Here is a 26,659-nt window from a genome sequence, read left to right on the forward strand (position 1 = left end):
AAGAAGAGGAGAAGAGGGCCTGAGTATCTTGGTAGACACCAAGATGAACATGAGTCAAAAATGTGCCATTGTCACTAAGAAGGCTAACAGTGATCTTGGTTGAATTGTCAGCAGATCAAGAGAGATGATGCTCCTGTTCAATTCAACATTGGTTGTACTGCACCTGGATGTCAATGTCCAATGCTGGAATTCCCAATAAAAGAGAGACCTAGATACTCTGACAAGAGTCCAGCATAGGGCCACAAGGATGTTTAAGTAACTGGAGCACTTCACTTGTTAAAAGAGACTGAGTGCCAGGACTGTTCAACCTGGAGTAGAGGAGGCTCAAAGGAAATTTCAGCAGTGTGTACAGATACATGAATGGAGGATACAAAGAATATGGAACTAGACTCTTTTCAGCGGTGACCAGTGCTAGAACAGGAGACTGTGTACATGAACAAGAGGTCCCATCTGAACATCAGGAAGTACCTCTTTACTGTACAGGAGATAGAGCACTGGCACAGGCTGCTGAGAGAAACTGCTAAGTTTCCCTCCTTGAAGATCTTCAAAAGCCACCTGGACACTGTCCTGGACATTCTGCTCTAGATGTTCCTGCTTGAGCAAGGAGTCTGGACTAGACTTTTAGTGATCCCTTCCAAACTTATCCATTCTGCGATTCTGAAATGGTTCTTCTGCCAGGGTTTACTAGAAAACGGTAATGTTTTGCTTTGTCAAACCAAATACCATGTTGCAGAATGGAATGGTATGGAATGGGATGGGATCCATTCAGCTATACTATAACATGATAGTGCTCTCTCCTGCTGCACAGAAGGAAAGGTACTACTCATGAGTGTAATTTCCTGGGGACCGTGGAAGCTAGAAGCACCATTCCATTCAGTCAGATAACCAGTTTGTCCTTTTAGATCAAATTTGCTAGGGAAGAAGTAGCAATATCAGCTAGAGGAGACCACAATAGGCAGAGAGTAGAGGAAGCAGGAAGGGTAGCTCCAAAGCTCCACTAATTCTTTCAAAAGTTTGAAATATAATTTCCAGTTTAAATTCAGTCCAAGACAGCCTAAAACCATTAACAAGGTTCTTGTCTTTGGGTTTTTGAATTTTTTCTTTGTTTCTAGTTTTACATCTTTTCCTATGTCTGCTGAACTTACACAACCACTGGGTCATCTGGCAGCCTTTTAAAAGTTTTGCTAGTTTGAAAAAAGTTGCTTTTATAGGTCTTCTCTTATGAGGTAGGCTAAGTGATTATTTTCTCTACCTGCTTAATTTTAATATGTCTTTGTTGTAGATGGGTGGTCAAAACTGTATTGTGTTCATAAAGAAGGATTGCCAAAGCCTTTAGCAATGGTATGAATACTTCCCTGTCTTTTGTGAAACGTGCTAGATTCATAGCTGTCATCTTCTTTGTGGCTGCATCTCATCAATGACTCATTATCTACCCTTTCCCTCTTCTCCTGTCATAATAAAAGTTGTAGCTGTAAGCTGTAACTAATAAGGCTTTTGTTGCAAGGCTTGAATATTACCATAGAAGTTTCAAATGAGAAACTGTTTACTTTCTTGCAAACTCTGATCTCGTTGGCCAGAAGATTTCAATAGGAGTGATGTTTATGGGTAAAAAGTCAAACAAGTAAGTAGTTTTTGTATTTGTTTTCCTTCCAGTTTTTTATCCTTTCCTGTGATAACATCAAAAGAAAGAGGGAGTAAGATGAGTCAAGCTAGCCTATGTCAGATAGTCCCACTTCCATTGGTTTTGAAGGGCAGAAAGGAGTCACCAGCTGATTAGCAGGACCAGGTGATTAAGGTGATCCAAATCTTCTTTACAACCACTTGACTCAGTGACCAGCAAACTAAAAAATGTTCTGATAATAGTGTCAGAGTTTCACTTGACAACTGTGGAAATAGTCACATGTGGTGACATCTCATCCTGTATCCCTTTCCTCTCTCAGTTACTTACTGAAGTGGCTTGGGCAATAGAGCACGTATCTTAAGAGAAGCACAAAAACTTACAGGCATGATTATACAGAAAAGTAGAACTGCAGTGGAGGTTTCCCCATTCTGTGCCTAGCATACACCTTCGTGTTCCCTCCCAGCCCAAACTACCATCTCCTTCCTAATGAGCCCCAAACCCTATCTCTTGGATCTGTAATTGCAGAATGCCTATACAACTGCAGAGATGTGGGCCATATGATTATAAGTCTTATTATGAGAAAACTGTTTAAATTGAATGGTGTCCCTGCCCCTTGTGAAGGGGTTGTCTTTACAGGTCCCTTCCAATCCAAACCACTCTGTGATTCTATAATTCTGTGAAGTTGGTCTATGTTGTTTGGCACATCACAGACATGATCATTACCACAAGCCTGAATTTGGAACTTTTGGGTGATTGCTACCAATTCTCACTGATCCTTGTTTGTGTAATGCTCCTTGGGTCCTGGTTTGGGTAATGCTCTGAGACTGTTTCCCTATATTTGCAGGAGATAAATATCCATGTAACTTGGGAGTAGAAGACTGATTTTTTTCTTGATCTCTGAAGAGACTCTCCTCTCTTCATTAACCACAGAACAACTGTAAGCTGTAAAACAACTGTATTCCTCAGACTATTCTGTGAATCACTTTCCAACAAAAATAAAGGAAACCAAAAGGAAACTAATATCTACCTGCCAGCTAAGCCAGCCCTGAGGATGGTAGAGAACTGGTAGAGAACAACAGCTCTTATTCTACTATACAGTTACCTAACTCTTCACTGTGTTAGAGGATATTAAAAAACCTTGGCAAGCCTCCGCACCCCAGTGATGGGGACTTAAAATCCAGTCAAAATGAGCCCTAGTTAAGGTCCTAAGGATGGATTAGGTGGAGCCGTTGGTACTAGGAAGAAATCCACTGGAAATAGAGTTTGTTCTCTCAAAGCTTACTGGCATATTTATGCTGCTATTATTACAATTATAAACACCAGTAATATCAAATATCACAGCTTAAACAGTATGTGAAGGACTCCTATGGCCAACATAAAACTTTGCATATATTTCAGATAATTCTTCATTTGGTAGTTATCTACTGCCTGTCTGCTTCTGTTGGGTATTTGTTTTTAACGCTGGCTATCTTGTCTCTGTAGCCCAACTTCTTCTTTGAGGCATGATTCTTTGCCTTTCTGTTGTGATTCATGTGGTTTGGTTTCCATCTTTTTTTTTTCCCATGGGTAGAAAATTCAGCCATCAGCAACAACTTGCGCTTTTTCATTTAAGACACATGGCTCTGCTTTGTGGTAAGACCACTGTGTGTGCAAAGTAGCTTTACTGCTATGCTCACACTTCCATGAACCCAGAGAGTATTTAATGAAGTTCTGCAGTGGTTTCTTTTCTACCTCAGGCTCCCCGTGTTACTCTGCTTATGGCTCCCAAAGGGTTGTTTCTCCAGATGAGGAGCAGTAAGAATATAAGGATCTGTCCAGTTACAGTGTTTTTATCTTGCTACCTACCCAAGGCAAAGTAGTGATTGGAGTGCTACTCTATTCCCAAATTTCCGTTCTCTGTATTAAAGGAATTTTTCCAAAGGCTGTGAAGCCAGGTGTGAGATGTGTTTATGTCACTGGCCCGCTGCATTGTAGCCTTGCTGGAGCTGGCAGCCTGGCCTGGATTGTAAGTGTACTCTGAGAGGCAGGCAATTCAGAAACTCAGGAGCCACTTCTCTGCGTGCTGGCCACAATTCCTGCTTCCCCTGCCAATATGCTTATGGTTTGGCATTTGTAGACACACCACAGCTGTCCAGTTGATAAACTGACACACTCTGGGTGGCCCACATCTCTTGAGATTTTACAACTGCTGTTTGCTCTACCAGACATGAAATGAAGTCTTCCGAACTCTCCCACAGAGACTTTCCTGGTACTCTGGTGTCAAGTTTAGAACGAGAATCTGGAGCAGACTTTTCATTCCTAATAGCACTTGTTTTCCTATGCTGCTGCTCTTCTTCAAGTAATTGGTGGCTGTGATGAACCCACACTTTTATTCACTGATTCAGCTTGTTCAGCAGCAATTAGAAGTTGTGTACAATGTTCCTCCTACCCAGAAGCCCTCCACCCTTGAAGAAAAAAGGACCTCCTATGTTCTACAGTCAAATCCAAGGTCACAGGTCAAATATATTCTGGCACACATGCAGACTTAAAAGACTCCTAGGTCTCTTTCTAATGTTTCCCGAATGTTTATTTACTAAATGAAAGAAATAGCTGCCATCTATCTTTACACAGTAAAAACACCACTAAAAATAGTGCCCCTAGCAGAGACTTGAGAACTGCAACTGTTGCATTGTCTACATCTAAATAAATAGTCTAGTAGATTATAGTGACTGGTATCTGTCTTGGATCTCTCATTCAGTGCTTGCTTTATTCACACATTATTCCTAGAATATGTGGCTAGTAAAAAAGAAGAAATTTTGTTTTGTCATTTTCTATGGGAGCTGATGTTTCAGGAACAAGGAGCTGAAATAGTTTCATTTTAGAGGCTAACTTCAGAATCTTGTCAGCATTACTCTTCTAGATCCCAAATTATGAAATTCAGGTAACAGTGAAATTAGATGCACAGATAAATCTAATTGCATGCCAGGTTGACACCACAGCAGAGCATCTGTTGGACTGCCAACAGAAGGAGAGGTATTCATTTCCTTTAGCTTCTGCAGTAGTTTCTTTGAAATGTGTTAGCTCAGCTGTGTGCATATGTGCTGATGTAATCAAGCCAGGTGCATGCATAGGATTTTTTATAGGAGGTGAAGATCAGTCTGGATCGTGTATAGAGGAGATGGAGAGCTGTGCAGAATGTTTAAAGGTCACAAGGATGCTTAACATTTTGTACCAGACGTGAGGAGGGAAAATAGCATGGGGTCATTAATGTGTGCAGAGTCATTAATGTTCTGATTGGCAAGAGGGATATGGATTAGGCACTTAATGGTGTGCAGTTCCAAACTGTATGATGAAAGGGGGAGCAAGGGCACAATTGGCCCCTTTGTGAGTTTAGATAGAAAAGGTTATGGGGACATGGACTACTTACAGAAAAGGCAGAGAATAGAGTAAGAATTAACTAGGGAACATTTTACTGTACTACTTGGAGCTGACCAGGCTTTTTAGTAGGCAAGTGTGTTTATTAGGTCATGTTACTTCCACCAGAACAGACCCAGAAGGAGCTCTTGTAAAATAGTTGGTTTTGTTGCTGTTCTTTTTAATCATACAAATACTGTATTCAGTCTGCTGTTTTTCAAGGGAATGTGGTTTTCCTTTGCTTTCTCAAAAGCAAAGAGAGAGAGATAGGACAAGGGTGTACAAGAGGACACACAGACAAACAAGGCTGAGCTTGTAGAGAAATCTCTCCAGCTTGATTCTTGTCACCAGAGACTTGTATATAGTTAAACTTCCTAGAGAGCCTTTCAGATTGTATAAGTGAAAAAGGTATTACGTAAACTGCCAGCATTTTTCTCTTTTTCACTCTGAGAACCACCCTTGTGGGACAGTTGTAAAGAATTCAGTAGAGTTGGCTCTAATAAGCTGTTCTAGGTAGTACTCTGAAAATACAGACAAGGAGGAAGTTTTGCTCTTTTTTTCTGCTTTTGTTTTTAAACAGATACAGGATTCTACAAAAGGGATAAAATTATTTTAAAAGTTTTATAGGGTACTGTGGATAATCTTTCAGTATTAATTGTATTCTATGAAACATTCACTGAAGCAGATATACTGTAAAGTATTTTCAGTGGAAGCAGGTACACGTTTTTAGGTTTTTCCAAAAATTTGCCGGATTATGTACCGCATCCACAACCTTCCAGTGAGTTGAAAATTACAGACTGTTTCACTTTTGCATTCTTAACAATAGCTTGCACTTTGACTGAGACTGACTCTATCTCTAAAAGAAATAGCATACTGCTGTAGCCCTAGAAAGCTTGTTCATTTGACAACATGTCCATTGATAGAAAAATTGAGCAAGGCAGTGAGTTCGTATGCTTCCAGGATGGTCATCAAGTGTGTTGCAATTCCTCTGAATATCTACTTTGACTTCTTTTCTAGGTCACAACTTCATCATCTTGATATCATCAGCTCATGAACGGCCTCAGTTAGGGAGATCATTTGGATAGACATCCTTCTTTCAATTTTTAGTATGTTTCATGATTCATGAATATTCTCATGAAATTCAAATCCAGTTATTTTAGCATTCAGTCAGTAAGGACATCTAAGATCAGACTGTTCCAAAGAAGTGAAGATTGATTTGCCATGTAATGGACATGAAAAAAACTGTATTTTGTTTAGACCAAGAAGCTGCCACACAAGTGCTTGTGTCTGATTTCCATCAAGAATACAGGGCAATGCATGGGCTCTGACAGTAAGCCATGTAGGCAAGCCCTAGCTCTTACCTAACCCACATCATCTCTCTCTCTCTTTCACCCATGGGATTACTCAAAATCAACTGAATTATGCAACGAAGGCTGACTGAGGTCTTTATTGGAAAATCCAATATTACAGACCTTTGCATAACAATTCCAGGATTAACATTTCCCTCCATCTTCCAAGAAATTTGATAGTTCAAGATTATGACACCTCTGCAGACTGACTTTTCCAGATCAGTGACCATTCCCTAGGAAGTTTGCCTCTGCCACCAAATGTTTACAGTGACTTTGGAAACAGTTTCTTCTGTTGCTTTTTACCTACACCAGTATATTACCAATGTTGATTCCAAGATCAAATCTATATCAACATCCATATTAATGAGATTCACTGGTAATTTCTTAAGCAAATATCTGCTAAATGACAGTCTTTATCAAAGTCGCTTGGAAAAGAACAGTACCGTAGTCATACACATACACGTTCTGCAGCTGCAGAAAAAAAGGCTCTTCTCAGCATTCTTCTTTGTGTATAATTTTTGTAGCCAAAAACTGGAGTGGGAAAGGAAAAGATAACATCTGAGTTGAGATGACCAAAGTACATAGAGAGAACAATTTAGTCTCTTAAAACAATACAAGAAGTTAGATTCCAGTAGTAATTCAAGTGAAGGCAGGGGGTTGGGCAACATCCAAATGTCTCTGCAATCTTTGTGACCCAAGCTATCACATGTGATATACCTCACTTCTTTATTTGCTTGTTTATTCTGAAGGACTAGAAGGACACTTAATGTGATAAAATGGACAATGTCCTGAGTTCAGCTGGAGAGAGTTAGGATATTATCTTTCTGGAGCTTCTCCCTGAGTAATGATGATACCCGTTTTGGGGTTAATTTTCTGTTGAATAAGCATGTCAGGTTTTAAGGCACTGATCCAGACTGTAAACAAGTCAGTCTCTTTGGAGCCTGACTTGGCAGCTCTGCTGAAGTTACTATTTGTATTAAAATATTTGCTAACCTATTCTTCATAAAGCCAGGTATATTTCTATGAAAAGGAGAGGGAATGTTGACATCTATCCTCAGGCCAGCAGCAGCAATCATGTTACCTTCTTATTCAGCTAACCCTTCCTCATGCTGATCACTAAATAAGGGACTGCTGAAGTTCTGGCCCAGAGCTGATTGGATTTCTTCTCCATAGTCACAACTCTGAGTATCTGTGCAGAAGACAAGCAGCTCAGTTCCGTCTATGATCTTTCCAGTGGCACCTTACTGCTGAGAGAAATCTGTGATGGAAAGCTCTGGAATGTAAATTTTGCATGAGGCAGAGATTTTCATATGTTGCTGAAAAGCAATTTAAAACACTAAGGAGAGTTCAAGAGGAAGTTAAGTGGTCCACGTAGATATATGGATACTAGAATAATTTGGATGCATTTAGGATGCAGGATAGACAAGGAATTCATCTTATCCCCAAGCTGTTTGGAGCTGTGGCTACATTTTGGTTCTCAGTTTGTACAGTTTTCTATAGCAAGACTGGCCCCAACTATAATAGATCATTGTAATAGCTCCATTCATATTACAAGGTTGGGGAGTGAAAAGCAAACAATCTAAACAATGTAAGACAACCACAATTTCTTCAGTAGTTTTTATAGGTTACCCATAAAATTGTGGGCACTTTTCAGGCATAGAAAAGTCATAGGCTTGGGTTTAGATCTTATAAACCAAGACTCCAGCCCAACAGTGCTTGCATTTTCAAAATTCCCATTGACTACAGTACTAGATCCAGGATAAAATGTAGGCAGTTCAGGACTGTTTATGATCTGAGATTAGAGGAAGTGTTTAGAAGAAGAAAAAGCATTAGCTTCTCGGGAACAAAAGGTTTCTGTCCCTTCTGTAAAGATGTACAGTCCAAGAACATGAGACCTGATTTTATCTGGTTGGGGTCTCTTGCCTTTTGATTTGCCATTGTGTAATTAGCAATATCTTTACCCTGCGTAGTTTTCCTGTTGTCCATTTCTTTTCATTTGATACATGGTCCAAATTATGATGAAGAAATGTTAGAAATAATGTTTGTGCCTAACAGTGACAACAAAAAGGGTTAAATCAGGCATGGATCCTATTGTTTGATTCTTGAATGATGGGACAACTACATCCATAAGTTAGATAACTTTTACTTTAAAGTAAGTAAGATTTTCAAAGCATGTGAGTCTGACTTCATCCTGCTCCCACAAAAGTGAAAGGTTAAAGCTTGCGCTTACCTCAGTAGGAGCGAAGGTAGATAAATGATGAGTACATTTGGGAGCATTCCCTGTTAAGCAATTAGGATGCAGCATTCTGCTGACCAGATTCTCAAGTGTTTTATCAACTACTGAAATCTTATATGCATTCACTTCACCGAGTGTATTTGGATCAATTTATATCCGACCTTCTCTTCTGGGAATTCCTAATGGCAGTACTAATGTAACTACGATGGGCTAAGAATACAGACAAAACTAGTTTTGTATGAAGAGATTATATGGTTTTTATTCCATACTCTATTGCTGGGAAAAAAAAACCAAAAATCTTCAGGGCATATGAAATTCCTTTTTCCATTTCAGAACTGAAGCTTGATCCATATGTCTGAAGGCATGTTTGGTTTTTTTCTGAGGTATTAACTGGACTGAAAAAAGACATCATCTTTCTCCATAAACCTAGATATGGAAGTCTCTGCATGACATGATTGTCTGTTGCAGATCTTTCTCAGGAATCTGTCTAGCACAGGACAGACTGTTGTTTTTTTTTCCACTCACTATTCATTGCTGCTAATTTCTGCCCCTTTTCTCATCCCCTTCCCACTTCTGCCCATTCCCATCCATTATGGCTCACTTCCTGTAATCATCATGCTGAACTCGTATTTAACTTTTTCCCTTATTTGGTGGTGTGGGGCTAGCTCCACAAAAGACAAAGAACTCCACAATATCTTTATTATTGTGTTTTGACATTTCTTGATTCTCATGTAATTGTAGGCTGAGTTACTTTGATATGGGCCTGATCCAACATCTTAGTATTTTATTGTTTTGTATACTGTCAATGTTAATAGTGCCTTTTTTTTTTATTTCAAAGTGACAAACTGTCCTTGTTTTCCCTTGTTTTGATTAGATTTTCTTGTCAGCAGGTCAAGTTAGGTGCTTTGCCATCTCTGCTGCTTCTGTCATATCCCAGAGTTGACACTGACTTTTACAGAGCCAGTTGTTCTTATCTTTGAGCTTTCAGAGCAATATTTGTATGTGAGGTAAAATTTTTTTCTCACAGTCTTTTTTCTGTCTCTGCTTCTTGTCTTTTTGGTTTGTCTTTGGCTTTTGTCTTTCTTGTTGTTTTGGCTCAGCTGTTCAGTAGCAGAGGCAAAGTTATTGTTAGCTCTGGCTGAGAGAAAATACAAGATGGAGATGTGCTTCTTTCTTCCATGCTTTAATTTACTGCAAGATCCTTCTGATTTTGAATCCTACCCTGACTTTTTCAAGTATGAAATTAATCCACCTGAAGTTACACAGGCAAATTTCCATGTCAGGCTACGTTTTTTTTTTTTTTTTCCCCAAGAAAACTTGCCTGATATTAGGGAAAGCATTTGTGAGATGCGGAGACATTTTAAAAAGTGGGGTGACCTCATTTTTTGGATAATTTCCTAATGTTTAGTTTAATTAAATGTCATGACTCAAAACTGTCTTGACCAAGAAACTCCAAATTAGGTTTACTTTGTTTTCCCTGCAAGGGTAGATAGTTTGGACTCATTTGGGAAGGTGAGGGTATGAGGGATGTTATAATTTAGATATTAGTAATAACAATGTCCACATTGATTAGAAACACAGCATTTTTCTGAATACCACATTCTAGCTTGTGCACTGTTTATAAACCACATGCCAACAGCCTTTGTGCTTTTTAAGCATATGCAATACTATACGCTCTTTAGGAAGCACATAGCCAAAGGCTACCAGATGCCTGAACCAGATGCTATTCTATCCACCAAGTGGGATTTGAGATGTACTCAGTTTGAGGAATCTTCTGATCTCTGCAGGAGTTTCTACAGAAACTTCAGCTTCGTGGCCATTCTCAGGATTCTTCTGGCTGTCAGGGCCACTCAGTGCCTCTCTGGGCATATCCCAAAAGTGAGGTCTTGATGCACGTGAGTATGGGGTATACTTAACTATACTTTAACTATAGTCAAGGCTTGTGAAGGGCTTGTAGTATTTTCCCTAAGGGGAGTGATTGAAGGAACTGGAGATGTTTAGTCTAGGTGAAAGGAGGCTGTGGAGAGACCTTATTGCTCTCTTCCAATATCTGAAAGGTACTTACAGTGAGAGCAGGGTTGGTTTCTTCTCATTAGTCACAGGTGACAGGATGAGGATTAAGTTGTGCCAGGGTAAGTTTAAACTGGGAATCAGAAAGAACTTCTTTACTGAAAGTTGTTAAGCACTGGAATAGGCTCCCCAGGGGGTCACCATCCCTGGATGTGTTTATAAACTGTTTGCATGTGGTGCTCAGAGGCATGATTTAGCGGAGGGTTGTTAGAGTTAGTGTAGTATGTTTAAGGCTGTAGTTGGACTCAATGATCTTTAAGGTCTTTTCCAACCTAAGCAATTCTCTGATTCTATGATTAGAGAAGCACTTACACATTTCTCTAAAATCCAAGGATGCTGCAACATGAAAACTCCCTAATTAAGGATTAAGGTCAAGGAAAAAGCAGTAGTTAAAAGAGCAGGTGGGGATGTGAAAGTTATTATGAAGAAAAAAAAAATAGTAACCTTGAAGGAATGTTGTAATTTAAACTCAGTTAGTGGCAAGTAAGCAAATGGAAAGTACAAAATTATGTAAACAGCCCCTAAGCATATAGAGAGTGAAAATGATTGTATTCTGCCTGAATCTTAGTACATGCAAAGGCAAACGAGCTTATGATGTAAAACGTAAAACTCTGAACAGTCTTTAAATATTCTGGTCCATAATTCTTGGAGACCCAAGTTGGATTTTTTCTGAGTTCTGCTCTTAATCAGAAATTACAAAGGTCAGGAGAGTACTTTATTAACTGGTATTCTATGGCACATATTAGAACAGCTGCAGTGTGAGCTTTGATTCTGCTGACTTCATGGCACACTTGACCTCAAGCTGCAAATGAGTGCCAGCAGGAGAAGGGTTTTGGTCATGGCAGCAGAAAAGCAACAGAGGCTGCAAAACCTTCCTAAGTTGGGCAAATTAGCTTCTACTAAGCTCCTTGCTGGCACAGTGAGACAGCTACTGGTGCTCAAGCAAGGTTAGGTAAGGTAAGTCTAAATTATACAACCATTCTGTCATGTAGAGAAATGCTGAAACATTTTGAAATTCCTCTAATACCAGCACTTTTATTCATAGCCTGTAATGCTGTATGATCTAATAAACCTATAGGGTGCGGTCAACACACCAGAGGGATGAGATGCCACCCAGAAGGATCTAGACAGGCTTGAGCAGTGAGCCTAGATGAGCCTCATGAGGTTCAACAAATCCAAGTGCAAAGTCTTGCGCCTGGGTTGAAGCTACCTCCATTACCAATACAAACTGGGGGATGAAAGGATTGAGCACAGCCCTGCTGAAAAAGACCTGGAGGTACTGGTGAATGGGAAGCTGGACATGAGCCAGCAATGTGCCCTCACAGTTCAGAAAGCCAACCATATCTTGGGCTGCATCAAAAGAACCGTGGCCAGCAGAGCGAGGGAGGTGATCCTGCCCCTCTACTTCGTGCTGGTGAGGTCTTACCTGGAATGCTGCATCTAGATGTGGAGTCCTCAGTACAGGAGACACATAGATCTGTTAGAGCACGTCCAGAGAAAGGCCACTACAATGATTCATGGAATGGAACACCTTTCCTATGAGAACAGGCTGGGAGAGCTGGGGTTGTTCAGCCTGGAGAAGAGAAGGCTGCAGGGTGACCTGAGAGTGGCCTTTCAGTATCAAAAGGGGAGCTACAGGAGAGAAGGGGACGGACTCTCTAGCATAGTCTGTGGTGACAGAACAAGGGGAAAAGGTTTCAAGCTCAGAGAGGGTAGATTTAAGTTACATATAAGAAAAAAATATTTTACAGTGAGGGTGGTGAGGCACTGCAACAGACTACCCAGCATTGTGGTGGATGCCGTGTCCCTGGAGATATTTGGAGGGTGTTAGGCACAGAACAGAACACCCAGGGCTGTGAGCGTGCACTGAGCTGCCAGAGTTCAAGGAGCTCTCAGACTTATGACTTAATTTTCAGATAGGTCTGTGGGTCCCTTCCAACTCAGGATATTCCATGATTATATGATTCTATGGATATGAAATGCTGTTTCTGAAATCTTGTGCAGAGCAGTGAATCAATGAGGAAGGTAGGTCTTTTTATTGTGAAACACATGTAATTTTCAGGACTAGTATCAGCGTTCCACTCTGAAGGAATGAGAAACAAATTTAATAGACTAATGAAGTGGGCAATTAATACTTCTGCAGTAGAAACCTTGTGCAGTCCAGATTAGTTTTGGGATACGTTTTTCCAGGCAAAAGCTAAACTTTTGGGGATAAGTTTCTCCAGCAAAAACCAAACAGTGTTGACAAAGCTAAGTTCATCCCTTGAGAACCACCAGCAACATTTTACCTTTATGGATGATGGGCTAGGATCTGCTAGAACACAAAATATATTACTGTCTTTTTCAAGTGACATCAGAAAACAACATCTCTCTGAGAGGAAAGAACCACTGTCCAGAGAAGAGAATACTTCTGTAGGACATGGAGTCTCTAGCCAAATATGACCATATTCACTATGATTCCTTGTGTACTTCACAGTTAAGAAATCTCATTGAAAGTTCAAGGGACTGGATTAAATTTCTCTTGGATTTCCTGTGATAATCTCAGTTGGATCATCAACTCTTACGTGTTAGAGCTCAACAATGTCTGATTCTGTTAAGGAAAAATGACGTTTATTAGACACAACTTTCCTTCACAGACCTTCCTCATCTGGCTGGGAAAACATGCTATTAAAAAAGCTGTCTTGCAGCTAAAAAGAACTTTGTATAGAGAACAAGAACAACAACAACAACAAAAAATTAGTATCAGACAGGAAAAAATGGAATGCATTAGCCTTTTATATTAAAAAAAATCATTTCTCTCTGCATTCATTAGAATTCATTTAACTTATACTGCGATTTTAGTTTCCTGCTTTGCATTGCTTCAGGATCTGGTTTGAAGCACTGTTTATCCAAATTATCTGAATTTTTACCAGAACTTTCAGGAGAAGGTACTCCGAATAGTCATTTTCAGTAGGTGTGTGCCAGTCTGAGGGATTACAAAATGTAATTTGGTAATTTTAAGAGTCAGAGTCCTTGGATATAGGCTTTTATTTCAGAAGACTTGCTTTGTGGATATTGAAGGATATATAAATACTAGTGAAATGGACTTGTAAATTGGGACAGAAGAGCTATTCTTTGCATTTACTCTTTGTATTTTTATTTTGTTTCTACATTCACTATTTTTAAGAGCATCTGTGGTTTAGGAATGGAGCTTGTGTGCTTCTTGTGTTAAAATTTAAGTAGACAAGTATTAAATATTCAGCTAATAAAGATCATCCAACTCCTACTGATATTAAATTTACTTACCTAATGGTCTGGTCTGGTCTGTATAGGTCAGTGGAAGTTTTGGTGTTGAATGTAGTGGGCCAAATTTAACTCAATTTTATAAATATTTCAACAATTGTATTTCAAAATTGTGACCTTGGTAAATGCTTTGAAACTACTTGATAAAGGAAATGAGCTTGTGGTGTATTTTTCCATGTAGTGAGCTTGCATACATTGTCCTTTTGTTTGGTTTGTCTCCAAACAAAAGCACTCCACAGAGTACTTGTGGGTTTTGAGTAGTCCATAAGTTTGAGTAATCTGGTAGCCATGCAAATGTAATGATGTCTTTTGGACCAGAGTTCTTTGTTTCCTCCATCTGTAATCCAGAAGTTCTCTTATAAGGATTTACCTATACATCGGAGACAAGGGTTGGTAATTCTGTCTGTTAGCAGATGTGTATTTTACTGGAGTTAGGTTAAGTCTTTGACAGTGATCTGTAATGACTCAAACACAAGTACAGAAGAAAGTTTGTGCTGTCTTTCCTGAAAGAACCCTTTGCTGATTTTTGTAGGTTTCATCCAAAACTCAATAAGAGAACTCTTCAGTTCCATTAGAGAGGGAGAAGCATTTCCAAGAAAAAGGAAAATTTGAATATCTGCATTTTCAGCAGTGACTAGTATTGGTTATTCCTCAGTTTTGAAATTCACAAACAGAGAATTCAAAGGAAACTTTGGAAGAAAATCCACATGAAAAGGGGCCCCAGTTTCAGGTTGTTGGTACTTTCTGCATTTTAAACTCCTCTTTTGAAGTAAATCCAGACAGGCATCTGAATCACTAGTCATTTTAGAATTCTCAGGCTCATTCTTTTATTTATTCCTCATCTTTTTCTCTTTTCCTCTTCCCTTTTGTATTAAGGTCAAATCCTGCTTCTCCTAATGCCAATAATAAAAGTCCTATTGATTTCAACATGAGCAGGAAATATGCAGTTTGCTATTTACCACAACCACCACAATGAATCTCTGGGAAGAATTCATTTATATTCATTCCAACAATGCCATGAAAAATGGGCTTTTGCTATTTTATCGCATCCAAACTGTTGCTCTAACTCTAACATCCTAGCTGTTGCTAACAAGTCAGTGATGATTTGTAAACCAACAATTTATGGTAACCACATTCCATCCCCATTATGATGTGTGGTTTGGAAATGGAAAAGTAATCAAGACCTCCTGTTAAGAGACTTTATTTCAGTTGAATGTTTCTGTAAATAAAAGCATTTTTAAAGGATCATTGCTATATGTTTCTAACTCCAAATTGTTCATTTGATCTAGGCCCCATCTACGCTCCAAATTCTGCCAGGCTCTGTCTGTCAGGAGTGTGAGATCTCCAACTGTGGCATGAACATTTTGGCAAAATCATTTCCATCAATATAAGTATTTTCACTCACTTGGATAGTTTCACTAGACTTGAACAACAGTTCAGTTTCTTGGAGAGAGCTGTGTCCATTCCTTGGAATACTTTATCATACTTTATCAGCAGACTATAAGGATACACTGACATAAATAAAGACCTCCTATTACAGTTACAGTAATAGATGAAGAATTATAGTCAGAAAGACAAGAATTATAGTATGTAGCAATGCTCTTGGGAACTAAGAGCCTGTGTAGTTTTGTGCAACACTTAGTCTTGATTGTAAGGATTGTGGGCAATCCCTATGACATTAAGAATGGCTTTCCAGTGCTTTGCTGGGAGACCACCTGGAATTACTGGTAAAAAGACTCAAACAAGAATTTTGTCCCAGTAGAAGGCTCTGGTACCAGATAATACTTGAAAATAGTATTTTGATCCCTTTGACACTAATACACTCTATCCTTCCTACATAAGAAGCCTAGCAACCTGGGTTTGAGGATAGAGCCACTATTTCTGATAGAGTACTGAGCGGAGACATCAAACTAAGGAGTCTGTTGAGTATTTTAGTTCATCAGCACTATGATGTGAAATGAAGATAGAGCCCGTACTAATTAGGAGTTAAAGCTTTTGCCCCACCTTTTTATCTCTGGTTGAAAATCACTACTTGTTTAATTTACATATCTCGATATTAATGGCAATTCACTGAGGAAAAGCAGTCAACTTGTGTCATCGTGAATGCCTTGATTTTTTATTGAATGAAAACCTGACTGCTAAAAATCACTCACAGACTTTTATTTTATGAAACTTCATAAGGTGTTATTTATCTTGTCTACATTGTAAGAATAGTAAAAAGAATAACCATATATTCTGCCATCAAGTAACTTTCTAAGTAGCAATGCACACAATATCAATGTGTAGTACCTATTTTTAAGGCCATTTTGCCCAGTTTTGTATCATAGACTGAAAAATTAAAAAAAAATCCTTTAAAGAAAGCTCACTCCCCATGGGAAACTACAGTTACTGATCCATGATACAGAGTGGTCATGGGCTAATCTCTAGCTTAATATGTTCTTTTCCACTCCTGATGTTCTACTGCAAGCATAATACCTTCTTGTTTGTGGCAGCACAACTGTTCATGAGTCTGTGTTGTAGACCTCTGAAATTTGTCTTTAAAAACAAAAACAAAACAAAACAAAAAAACAGAAACAAAAACAAAACAAAACAAAGCAAACAAAAACAACAACAACAAAAAAAAACCAAGCACATTATGTGTGAGGGAAAGAAGAATGTTGTGTTTGTTTCTTGATCATTCACAGCTATGCTGCAAGGTACAATAGGCAACTGAGCAGTGGAAAGTGAAGGGAAGTTGCAAATGAGACTGTAGGAAGCCAGTAATGTTGTTGCCAAGGCAAAACTACAATGCAATGTAGATTTAGAAAAGAGCCTAAAAGTTTTGCTGAAGAGATGACCAAGATATTGTCCCACAAGCTGCTAGATATAGGTTCTGCTGGGTCTGGAAAGGACAAGTTCTACCATACATTGTTCTCCTGTCTGAGAAGCACTCAACTTTTATTTTAGGGGCAACTGCATCCTAAATGACTTCATCATCCTTGAATAGCATTTGATAATGCCTTGCCTCTTCAGTTTTGGGAACAAGGCAAAATCTCAAAGATGTGTTACATTATTTAATCCTTCATTCTTTCCATTTCTCCCTTTCGTTCTTGGAATAGATCTCTGTAGCTCTTCTTTTGTATTTGTACAAGTATCATTATATATGTCTTTGGTCTAATATGTCAAGCTGTTATTTAAAAAATAGAAAGTTAAAAAGTTAACAGAAGGAAGAACAATATCAACGTTTGTCCAGTAGTGGGAGTCTGTCAGATACCTAACTGGTCCAAAGTTGATCTAGCCACCATCTTTACACTAATGTTAATGCTGCGCTACCACCTCGTGGACAAAATGTAAACAACACAGAGCTGCTACACTCTCGGGCCCTATGTAGTACGGCGCTGCTTAAGGTGGCTGGGACATTACAGACTAAGTGCTTGAAACTGAGCCATTTCAGGATCCCAAAAGCTAACAAAAGTCAGATTATGGAAATTTACTGGAGCTCTGAAGTGCCATGACAGGTGGAGGATACCCCTCAATGTGATATGACAATCTATTTGTCCTCTGGGATATAGAGAGGGCAAGTAGAAATGAAATAGTTATCCTGTGATACTAGTATACCATATACTAGTATACTAGTCTATATAGCAAATCCTCTGCCTGCTCTCAACTGCAACCATCAGGGCTGCCTGCAGCTTGATTGTCTTCGAAGCACTAGCTCATACAGCAAGTCATTTGGCAGTGTATCACATTGCAGTCCCAAATCCTTAGTGGTTTTATCACCAGGTACTGAGATTATAGCAGCTCTCTTTCATTTCAGTTCCACTGATTAGGAATTGGAAGAGCACCTCAATGTTCAGTTACTAAACATGTTGCTAATAACAATTATTCTGATTTCCTTCTGTTTCTTCTCTCTCATCCTCTAAATTTTCATAAGGTAGTTTAAGTGGACTTTTTTTCCAAGCCCGAGAATTGTCCATCTAGACATGTACCCATAATGGAAGGAAGTGTCCTGCATTGATAAAATAAGGATCTTCAGACAAATCTAAAACATTAAAAAAAGGAACATGTAAGAGGTGGAATCAACATCAGGAAACCACATTTGGAGTGTTAGTAGAAGGACAGTGACAGAGCGGAACAGATCTGTTGAAATGGTTTAGAAATGAAAGTTTTGTACACACAGGAAGATATTGGGAGAGTTGTGACTGTTCATCCCGGAAAAGGCAATCCTGAATCATCTGGATCTTACCAACGTGTAGAAATATCTGATGTGAAAGGTAGAGAAGATAGTCAGACATTTTTTCATTACCACCTTCTGAAAGGGCATGAGGCAGTGGGCACAAAATGAAATAGAAGAAAGATAAAAGTGTTTGTTACTGTAAGTGTGTTCGAACACAATATCAAGCTGCTCAGAGAGGTTGCTAGATGCTCTGCCCTTGAAGATATTCAAAACCTAACTGGCCATTTATTGAGCAACATAGAATAATAGAATCATTAAGGTTGGAAAAGACCTCTAAGATCATTCAGTCTGACCATTCACCTACCACCAATATCACCCACTAAATCACATCCCTAACTACTGCATCTATCCTTTTCTTAAACACCTCCAGGGACTATGACTTTACCACACTCGTGGGCAAGCCATTCCAATGCCTACCTGCTATTTCTGAGAATAAAATTCTCCAAAAATATCCAACCTGAACCCTCCCTGGACCAACTTGAGACTATTCCCTCTTGTCCTAATGTTCTAGTTGACTCTGCTCTTTTTGAGATGATGGACTAGAGAATCTCCTGCGGTGCTTTCCAACCTCATTGTGATTCTGTTCAGCAGCTTCTGGTTCAGCGCCATGACTAGATCCCTCATCCTTTGATCTGCCTCAAGCACGCTAAAATTGTTGCACAGGTCTATCAGAAATTCAGGACTCTCTCCTGTTTATGCTCACCTGTTGACCCTTTGCTCCTTTATTCCATTGGGAATCTAAGCCAGGTTGAAGTGCAACAGGACAGACCAATACTGTGACTTGGCACAGAAGAATACTGTGACTTGGCCATGGAGAAATGAATAATGTACCAAAGAATTTACTCTTAGATATGTATTAATTTCACTTACTGAGATCTTTCTAGTGAAGGATATTCATGCACATTGAAAATAAAAACTTCTTTACTAAGGATGGAAGTCTGGTAATGTGACAAAGGCTGAACCTGCTTATGTCTGAAGATAAATTTCTTGCAATATATTCTGTGATGATGAAAGAAGAATTCAGAGAAGAACAGTTCTTGTTGGTTTTTATTAGTTCTACCTATGGGACTACATTCTTTATCACTTTTACAAGTGGGGAAGAATGGGACCTGATTTAATGGGCATGGTGGTGAAAGTCAGTGGTTGGACTTTGTGGTCTTTTCCAAATTTAATAATTCTATGATTCTAAACTGGACTTACATTAAAAAAAAAAAAAAAAAAAAAAAAAAAAAAAAAAAAAAAAAAAAAAAAAAAAGAGTCTCCCTGCTTTTTATTTCTTAAGTTATGCAATTTATTCAGGCTATGATAGTCAGTTTGGCAATAGCCTAAGGTAGCTCTACTGAAAATGGTGGAGTAGTAGTTTTGTTTTATCTTGTGATATGGATTTAAACTATCAGAGGGAGCCATACTGAGCCCAGCAGTCCTTTTAATAGCTCTTAGTTTCTTCATCTCTTGACCAACACCTGGAGGCTTTAGTAAATTAGTGGAATGTGAAGAACAACTTGAAGAAAACAAAGATTTTCTTACAGCCTATCTTCATGATTTAAGTAGTAAAGAATGAAGAACTGTGAAATTTTATGTGTAAAGACTTAACTGTCTTTTTGCTTTATGTTTTCAGTCTGATTCCTGTACAAATAGAGATGTCAAGGCAGTAGGAAAGTCAGTTTTCTTCTGCTGTTTCTTCTTTTTTTGCTGTTCAGTTCATTGCTTTGATTTTGTTATTGTTGTTTAAGTTTTTCTTGAACTCCATTAAGGCAAGGAAAATAACATTGCAGAAAGTAATGACATAACAAGAAAATGTGCTTGGATGATTTGCCCACATCCCAAGCAAGCTATATCACCATAAACTTATTATTACATCAGTGATGGAGTGAAATTATTACCAAACTGTGTATGAACTTAGTACCAATATGGGTACTAAGCTGTCTAAAATCAAGCCCATGCTGGTTGTGTTGATTTGCTTCTTGTCCAGGGATGAAGACTGGTAATTGGAAAAAAAGTTACAATGGACAAGTTTTATTTAGGAAACTTCTTCCATCTCAAGCTCCCTACAGCTAACACAGTATTTCATATATGGAGCTAAAATTTGGATTTGGTTGCAAAGCCTGCCTTTGTAGGACACTAGAGACTAGAGATTTGAGTGAAATCATTTTGTTTACTTAGATTTAAACCAAGAAATGTGAACTAATACAAGAGTAAGAACAAAACTGGAATGTCTGAAGTACAAGACTTAAACACTGTACAAAATTCATATCATCATCCAACACACATTCCATTTCTAACCCATCAGTTTTGGGATTCATTCAGGAAATACTTAAAAACAGTCTTTTTTTTTTCTTTTTTTTTTTTTTTTAATGAGTTCTATTGAAAATGTTCTAACACTTGCACAAAACATAATGATGATTGTCTGTTTTATCTTGTGAGATATTCTTGAAATACAGTATTTGTTAATTAACAAGTTAATAGATATTTTTCTTCTGTGACTTACTTTAATTGTCTGTTTATGCCAGAAAATTTAAATGTGCCAGTCTACCACTTCAAGGAATATTTCAATAGTAATGATAATTGCTTGGTTTTTTCCCCCTCTGTCAGTAAATATGAGAGTAATAAATGCAGCACAGAAATATGACTGTAAATCGATCCTTTATTTTTATTTCCACATTTTAATGATTAGTCTATTCAATAGGAATTTTGCTATTGATTCAGAATTTATGACTGGGATCAGTCAAACTGGCTTTACCAAAGTCAAAACATATCCAGGGCTTCAGTAATAGCAGAAGTAGGTCTTGTAATTGTTAGAAAATTATTTCAAACTGTCCAATTCTGTTTTTGCCCTTCCAGACTACAGGTTTTTTTTTCAATCTACTTTACCTGACAGGCATTATGTGCTATGTTTTATAGTTAGTAGTTTATGTTCAAATCTGCCCTGAATAATTTTGTGAAAGATATGCCTTGAAGATAAACAATACTAATTGTGAATAGTAGCAGAAATCTGTTTTGCATACATCAGATGATAAATATCACATCTTTTAGCCAAATTTTGCTAAGTCAATTTTCTTCAGCAAGGGCCAAGTTTAAGTTTAAGAGGGCCTATTTTTTTTGCTCAAGGATCATCCAAAACTTTGAGAAAGTAATAGTAAAGTTTATCAAGTTCAGTGACAAAATTTTTCCCGTTTTTAAGCACAAGCCAAAGGGATTAGCAATCGGCATTTCGAATAAAGGAGGATAGAAAAGTCCTGACAAAATAGTTAAGCAGGGTGAAAAGCAGTACCTAGCATAAAACTATAGCAATAACGAATTTACAGTCTTCTGCAGAGGAGGCACTACTGCAATGTTTTCTTTCCCTTCCTAAGGTAGCCTTCATTCAAAATTTAGGGTTCTTGAATCTTGTAAGGCAACATTACTTCCTGGGCAGTTTCTACTTTCTCACATAACATGTAAAACCCTCTTTTCCAAAAACCGAAGACCTCTTTTCTATTTTCTGACCTTTATACCACATCTTGAAAACAAATATGTTAGATAAGGCTAACACTCATCAAGCACAGTTGAAAATTCTTAGGTGACCTTAACTTATCTACACTCTTGCAGATACAAACATTATTCCTTTATGCTAAGGCTCCCTTTTAAATGGTGTTTTTTTTCCTCCAATATATGAAACAACACTTGCAAAATAAACATATTTTTAGGTTTATCCATCAGTCCTTTCCATTTACTGTTCTTTTGCTCTCCCAGTTGTCAGCCACACTCATCTTCTAGTTCGGCTTTCTTTCCCCTGAGGAATTCTTGTGGTGGGAGAGGTTGCCAGAGATTTGCTTTCACTTTGGGACTTAGCCACTAATATTTCCCAAAGTTAATGTATATATAATATAATACAGACAGTAACCTTTCTACCATGTTCTGACCATGCACCAGCTGGGGAATGCTGCAAAGTAATGTCCTCTAAGCAAATCTAAAAGCCCACATATCAACTTCTGTTTAGTGGTGGGGTGACATTACAAGAGATATATGTCTATACCCAAACCTCTATTTCTTTGCCAGTTGGAATTTTTCCATGCAGTAGAATATCTACTGAAGCAGATGCCAGAGAACCTTCTGTTTTTTCAGTAAGGCAAGGCTACAAGGGGTTTTTTCTTAGTAGTTTTATTTTCTGTCTCCAACAGTCATGGAACACTTCTGTCTGTGATTAACTGATGGCCACAATTTGCTGGGTAAGTTGTGGCATTTCAGTGACTGCTGTAAGACAATCTTCATGTGAGTAGCTATACAATGAAAAATACCATATTTTAAGTTTCTTCAGGATTACACTATCATTTCTGAGGAATTTTGCTTTTTTAAAAATTATTTGTTTGTTTATTTTAATCCTCCTTCATGAGTCAGCAGAGTGAGTGAAATATAGTGGTTCCTTTCTGAGAAGGATTTCTGTATGTTAGTTTGATTGATTCTGTGATTTCCTTAATTGGTTAAGTATGGTTTTATGTTCATCAGGTAGTAGAAAAGTTGAAATGTTAAGGGAGCCAGAGGGAAATGATTGAGAAGGTCTTTTGGAAGATGACAGTTCTGCCTTGTAATACAATACTGTTTCTCATGGGAGTGGGTGGGAGGCCTGCCTAAATTTCCTCTTCCTGTCCTGCCAAATTCCCCAAATTGCATAACTGTGTATTCTCCTTACACAGTGGTACCCTTGGCATCCCTAGAAAATCTGCAGGGAAGCAGGGAAACAGCTGGAGGCTTGAGAGTGGACCAAAATTGGTAGAGGTCAGACTTGATTAGGCAAAAAAACTGAACAAACCCACAAACTGAATTTACTAACTCTCCCATGTATAACTCAACAACACAATACAGATTTAATAACATACACTATTTTGTTCTAAATGCACTCCATCTAGGAAAAATAAGTTTATCGGGATAAGCAAAGGACCCATGGGGAGTTCATCAGTTCAGTTTCAAGTCACAGGATGTGTTTTACTTGGCTTTGGAGCCTTCTTGTGCAAGACTAATGTTAAACTGCTGAAATGCAAACTGACAAAAAGACATATTTTTACTGGTTGGTGCTTTTTCCTCTGCCATTATTTTCATTGGGAAGCCTCGTCAGTACCTCTCACATCACCTCCATCTTAGACTGACAAGAGTATGAGGTACTTCTTGGCTTCTTTGAGAAAATGAAAAAAAGGCTGTTGGAAGAGCAACCTGACCAGCATATCTCATAAGGATATAACCCTGAAGGCTTTTGTTTTGTCACTACACTGAATAAGAAGAGAAGAATTTGAACCGAATTATAGAAAAGCATCAAGTATGGTTATCCAGGGGTAAGGTGTGCCCTAGTAAGGAAAGAAAGATGCCTCCTTTGGAAAAAATATTTTTGTTTCTTAATATTTTAAGTAGTGAAATTCATTACTTTTGAAACTTTGTTAAGCTGTGCTGGAGCCTACCCTAGCCATGTATTCAGACTGACTATCACTAAGAGAATAAAAAAGCAAGTACACCCATAGAGATTTTGATAATCCTGCTCTGACTTTCTGCATACAGCACTTTAATAGGCTCAGTACCGTTGCTGGGATTATTTGAGAGATCAGGTACTACTCAGCATGTGTAATGATTGGAGAATCTGGCTCCAAATGGTTTCTTTTTCTCTCATTGCTACAGGAACTGGAAAAAGGCAAGGATGTGTGGGCGGGCCTGGAGTTCCTCCAAGGAAAGTGTGAGGCCTTGGGCAAAACAAATCCGTCAGGTCTCTCATTTCTTCCAAATATAGGTCTGTTCTGAACAATAGCCAAACTCAAGTATAAAATCCACATTCAACCGTTTCAGAGGGAATACATGAAAAAGACCCTATGGTCTACAGAATCCATCTATAGAAAATATTTTGTTAGCTCTTTTGCTCTGGCATTATCTTCCACTTAAAAAGAAAGAAAAAAGAAAACACGCAAAGGTGGTGCACGTTTCAATTTGAAATGTAATGTAACTGGTTGATGAAAATAATATTTCTAAAAACAATCTGTTGTCAGCTATCAAGCATTTTTGCCTATGTACCATTTGGCAGCAAATACACAGATAAATTATTACAATATGTAACCAAACATTGCTCTAAAGAAAAACAGTATTTGTAAGTGTGTAAAAGCAAGATAAGTAGAATTAAATCCATAAAAGAATGTTGAGAGATCATCATACATCACAGCAGAAATATACCAAAAGTAAAGGAAACCACTTCAGCAGTCCCTGTCTGAATCTCTAGCAAAATAGGCTTTACAATACAAAAATATTTTTCTGAAGTAGAATAGAAAAATCCTGGGCTTCAGTGAAAAAGAAAGAACTTGAAATGTTCCTGCTGTTTAGACGAAGGAGACCATAGCCATTTTGCCAAGACATTTCCAAATTTGTTAGGTATCGCCACATTTTAAGAAAATGGAGCCACTGCAGCATCCTCACAGATCTTGAATTCTCTGCAAGTGTCCATGAAAGAATTTTCTTAAGTGCTTATGGACATGAAGATTTAAGTGACAAAATCCCATTAACCCAGTCCCAACAAGAGAGTTTCTGTAGAGCCTGGCACATTGACAAATTACGGTGAGATAAGCTCTGTATGAAATAACAGCATGTGAATTGCTCTGCTGTAACTTTCTGTGTACATGCTTTTATTCCATGGTGACCAGTTAAGGCAGAGTTGATGACTCCTTTTCCAAGAGCCAAACCACCTCACATTTACATCAGAGTTCAGGTCATGTATGCTGTCAGTTAGTGGATAGCAATGAGCAAACTGTAAGTTTGCTATCTCCCTTAATTTAAATACACTTTTGAAAATACAAGCAAAGTTTCTTAGCTGCACAGGATAAATCTACATTGATGTCTATGGAATACTGTCACCCAGGTTCAGTCATGAGATCCATATAGCTCCTGTTTATGCCATCACCTGTAACCTGTTTCGACATTAGTGCTAAGCAAAGAGGGAATCTTCCCAGGCATGAGCCTACTCTTCTTTTCCTAAATTAGTTGCTATTTGTGAACAGTGGAAGATGGAAATGAAAGGACAATTAAAGGATTGTTTCTGTGAAATGTGACCCACAGAGTGTAAATAAATTTCAGGCACATCTGAGAAAGAGATCAGAGTGGGAGGCAAGATGAGTTGCAGCACATACCTGAAGTTGTATCCATATAAAAGCTATATTGCTTCTGGTATTTGATCTTAGAATGTATTGATGTTTAGCACCTTTGAAATTTTGATTATTACTGCAATCATCGTAATGCCAAAAACAAACAAACAAACAAAAAACAACAACAACAAAGAAAACCCCACAAAGATGTTTTAAGGTGTCCAGGACTGTTTGAATCCCATGAAAAATTAGTGAGACATTTTTTCTTGTAGGCTTCTTTGAAGGTTTTTCTCCACATCCATCTTTTTATTCCCTGGAATCTTAATTTCTTTTTCAAATCAAACAAGTATGTTATAGAGCCAGAGAGAGTATCACAGTCCTCATAGTTTCTATCTTTTCTATCTTTTTTTAGTCAATGGACACATATTTTGTGATGTTAAATATGACAGAAAATTATTTAGCCACATTTGAACTAAGTAAGATGACTGCTGAAAAAATAAATGCCAAGAAGAAATAAAAGGTCTGTCTTATAAACTCTTGTATTTGTACATTGTAAGAGAACCATTCATAGTTTATTAGCACAATAGCTGATCGTAATTACTAGCAGAAATGAGTTAGCTGCAAGGACTGCAGCCAGGTAGCCAGCCCAAAAGATTGTGATCATGTCATTTAAGCGAGACTTCGTGACTGAAGAGTTACTGTGCTACTTCACGGTAGATAACTTCAGAACGTGGCAAATAACTTCAAAAGGTGAATTAAAAAGTTACGTTTAAAATAAGAGATAAATACACAACCAACAGCTGCAGTTCATATCACCTACCAGAAATTGGAGTAATTTGGTGTTGTTTGCCACTGAAGCATATTCAATAGGAACTCATTAATGTGGCTAAGTCAGCAGCCTGAATTACAGTGAAAAGATTTGCTTGACAGAGCTGTTTGTGGGATGAAGATTTTAGCATGCAGCTACAACTTCACTAAATTTTCAAATGCTGGAACTGCCTACATATGTATCAGTGCCAGGCGAGAAGTACTGCTGCAGTTTTAGGAGAGGTTTTCAAGGGACAGGCAGAGGTTTTTCAGGTCCTCTTTCAGTCGACTGACTTCCCTCTTGACTTTCTGTGGTGTATCCAGAACCTCTATACTGCTGGTGAATGGGTCGTAGCACAGAGAAAAAGGCTTCTTGATCTTCATTGCATAGTTTCTGTGAGGAAAGAAGACAGATTTGCTAGTTCAAAAACTATTTCACTACATGCAGGACCTAGTTTATCAGTATGTAGGCATAGATTTCTAAGGCTGACTGTGGTTGCTGTGACATCTTCCTTACTGTCACTCCTTAGAGTTTTCTGGTGCAGTATATTCTCCCTGCAGCTGAAGTGTTTTGCAGCCCAAAAGATCTGCATTGCC

The 26,659-nt window shown here is 38.3% G+C and overlaps 1 protein-coding gene across 1 annotated transcript in view; it reads right to left on the bottom strand.

The window, feature by feature from the left end:
- Positions 1-24,102: 24,102 nt before the first annotated feature.
- Positions 24,103-26,659, bottom strand: part of LOC128073251 (tyrosine 3-monooxygenase-like) — a 31,272-nt gene continuing 28,715 nt past the window's right edge. Inside the window, exon 12 of the mRNA XM_052667916.1 lies at positions 24,103-26,456. Within this exon, the coding sequence (XP_052523876.1) occupies positions 26,297-26,456 (160 nt within the window). The 3' untranslated portion in view covers positions 24,103-26,296. The remainder of the gene's footprint in view (positions 26,457-26,659) is intronic.

This window comes from Tympanuchus pallidicinctus, unplaced genomic scaffold (genome assembly GCF_026119805.1).
Source record: "Tympanuchus pallidicinctus isolate F22 unplaced genomic scaffold, pur_lepc_1.0 scaffold8, whole genome shotgun sequence".
NCBI classification, from domain to species: domain Eukaryota; kingdom Metazoa; phylum Chordata; class Aves; order Galliformes; family Phasianidae; genus Tympanuchus; species Tympanuchus pallidicinctus.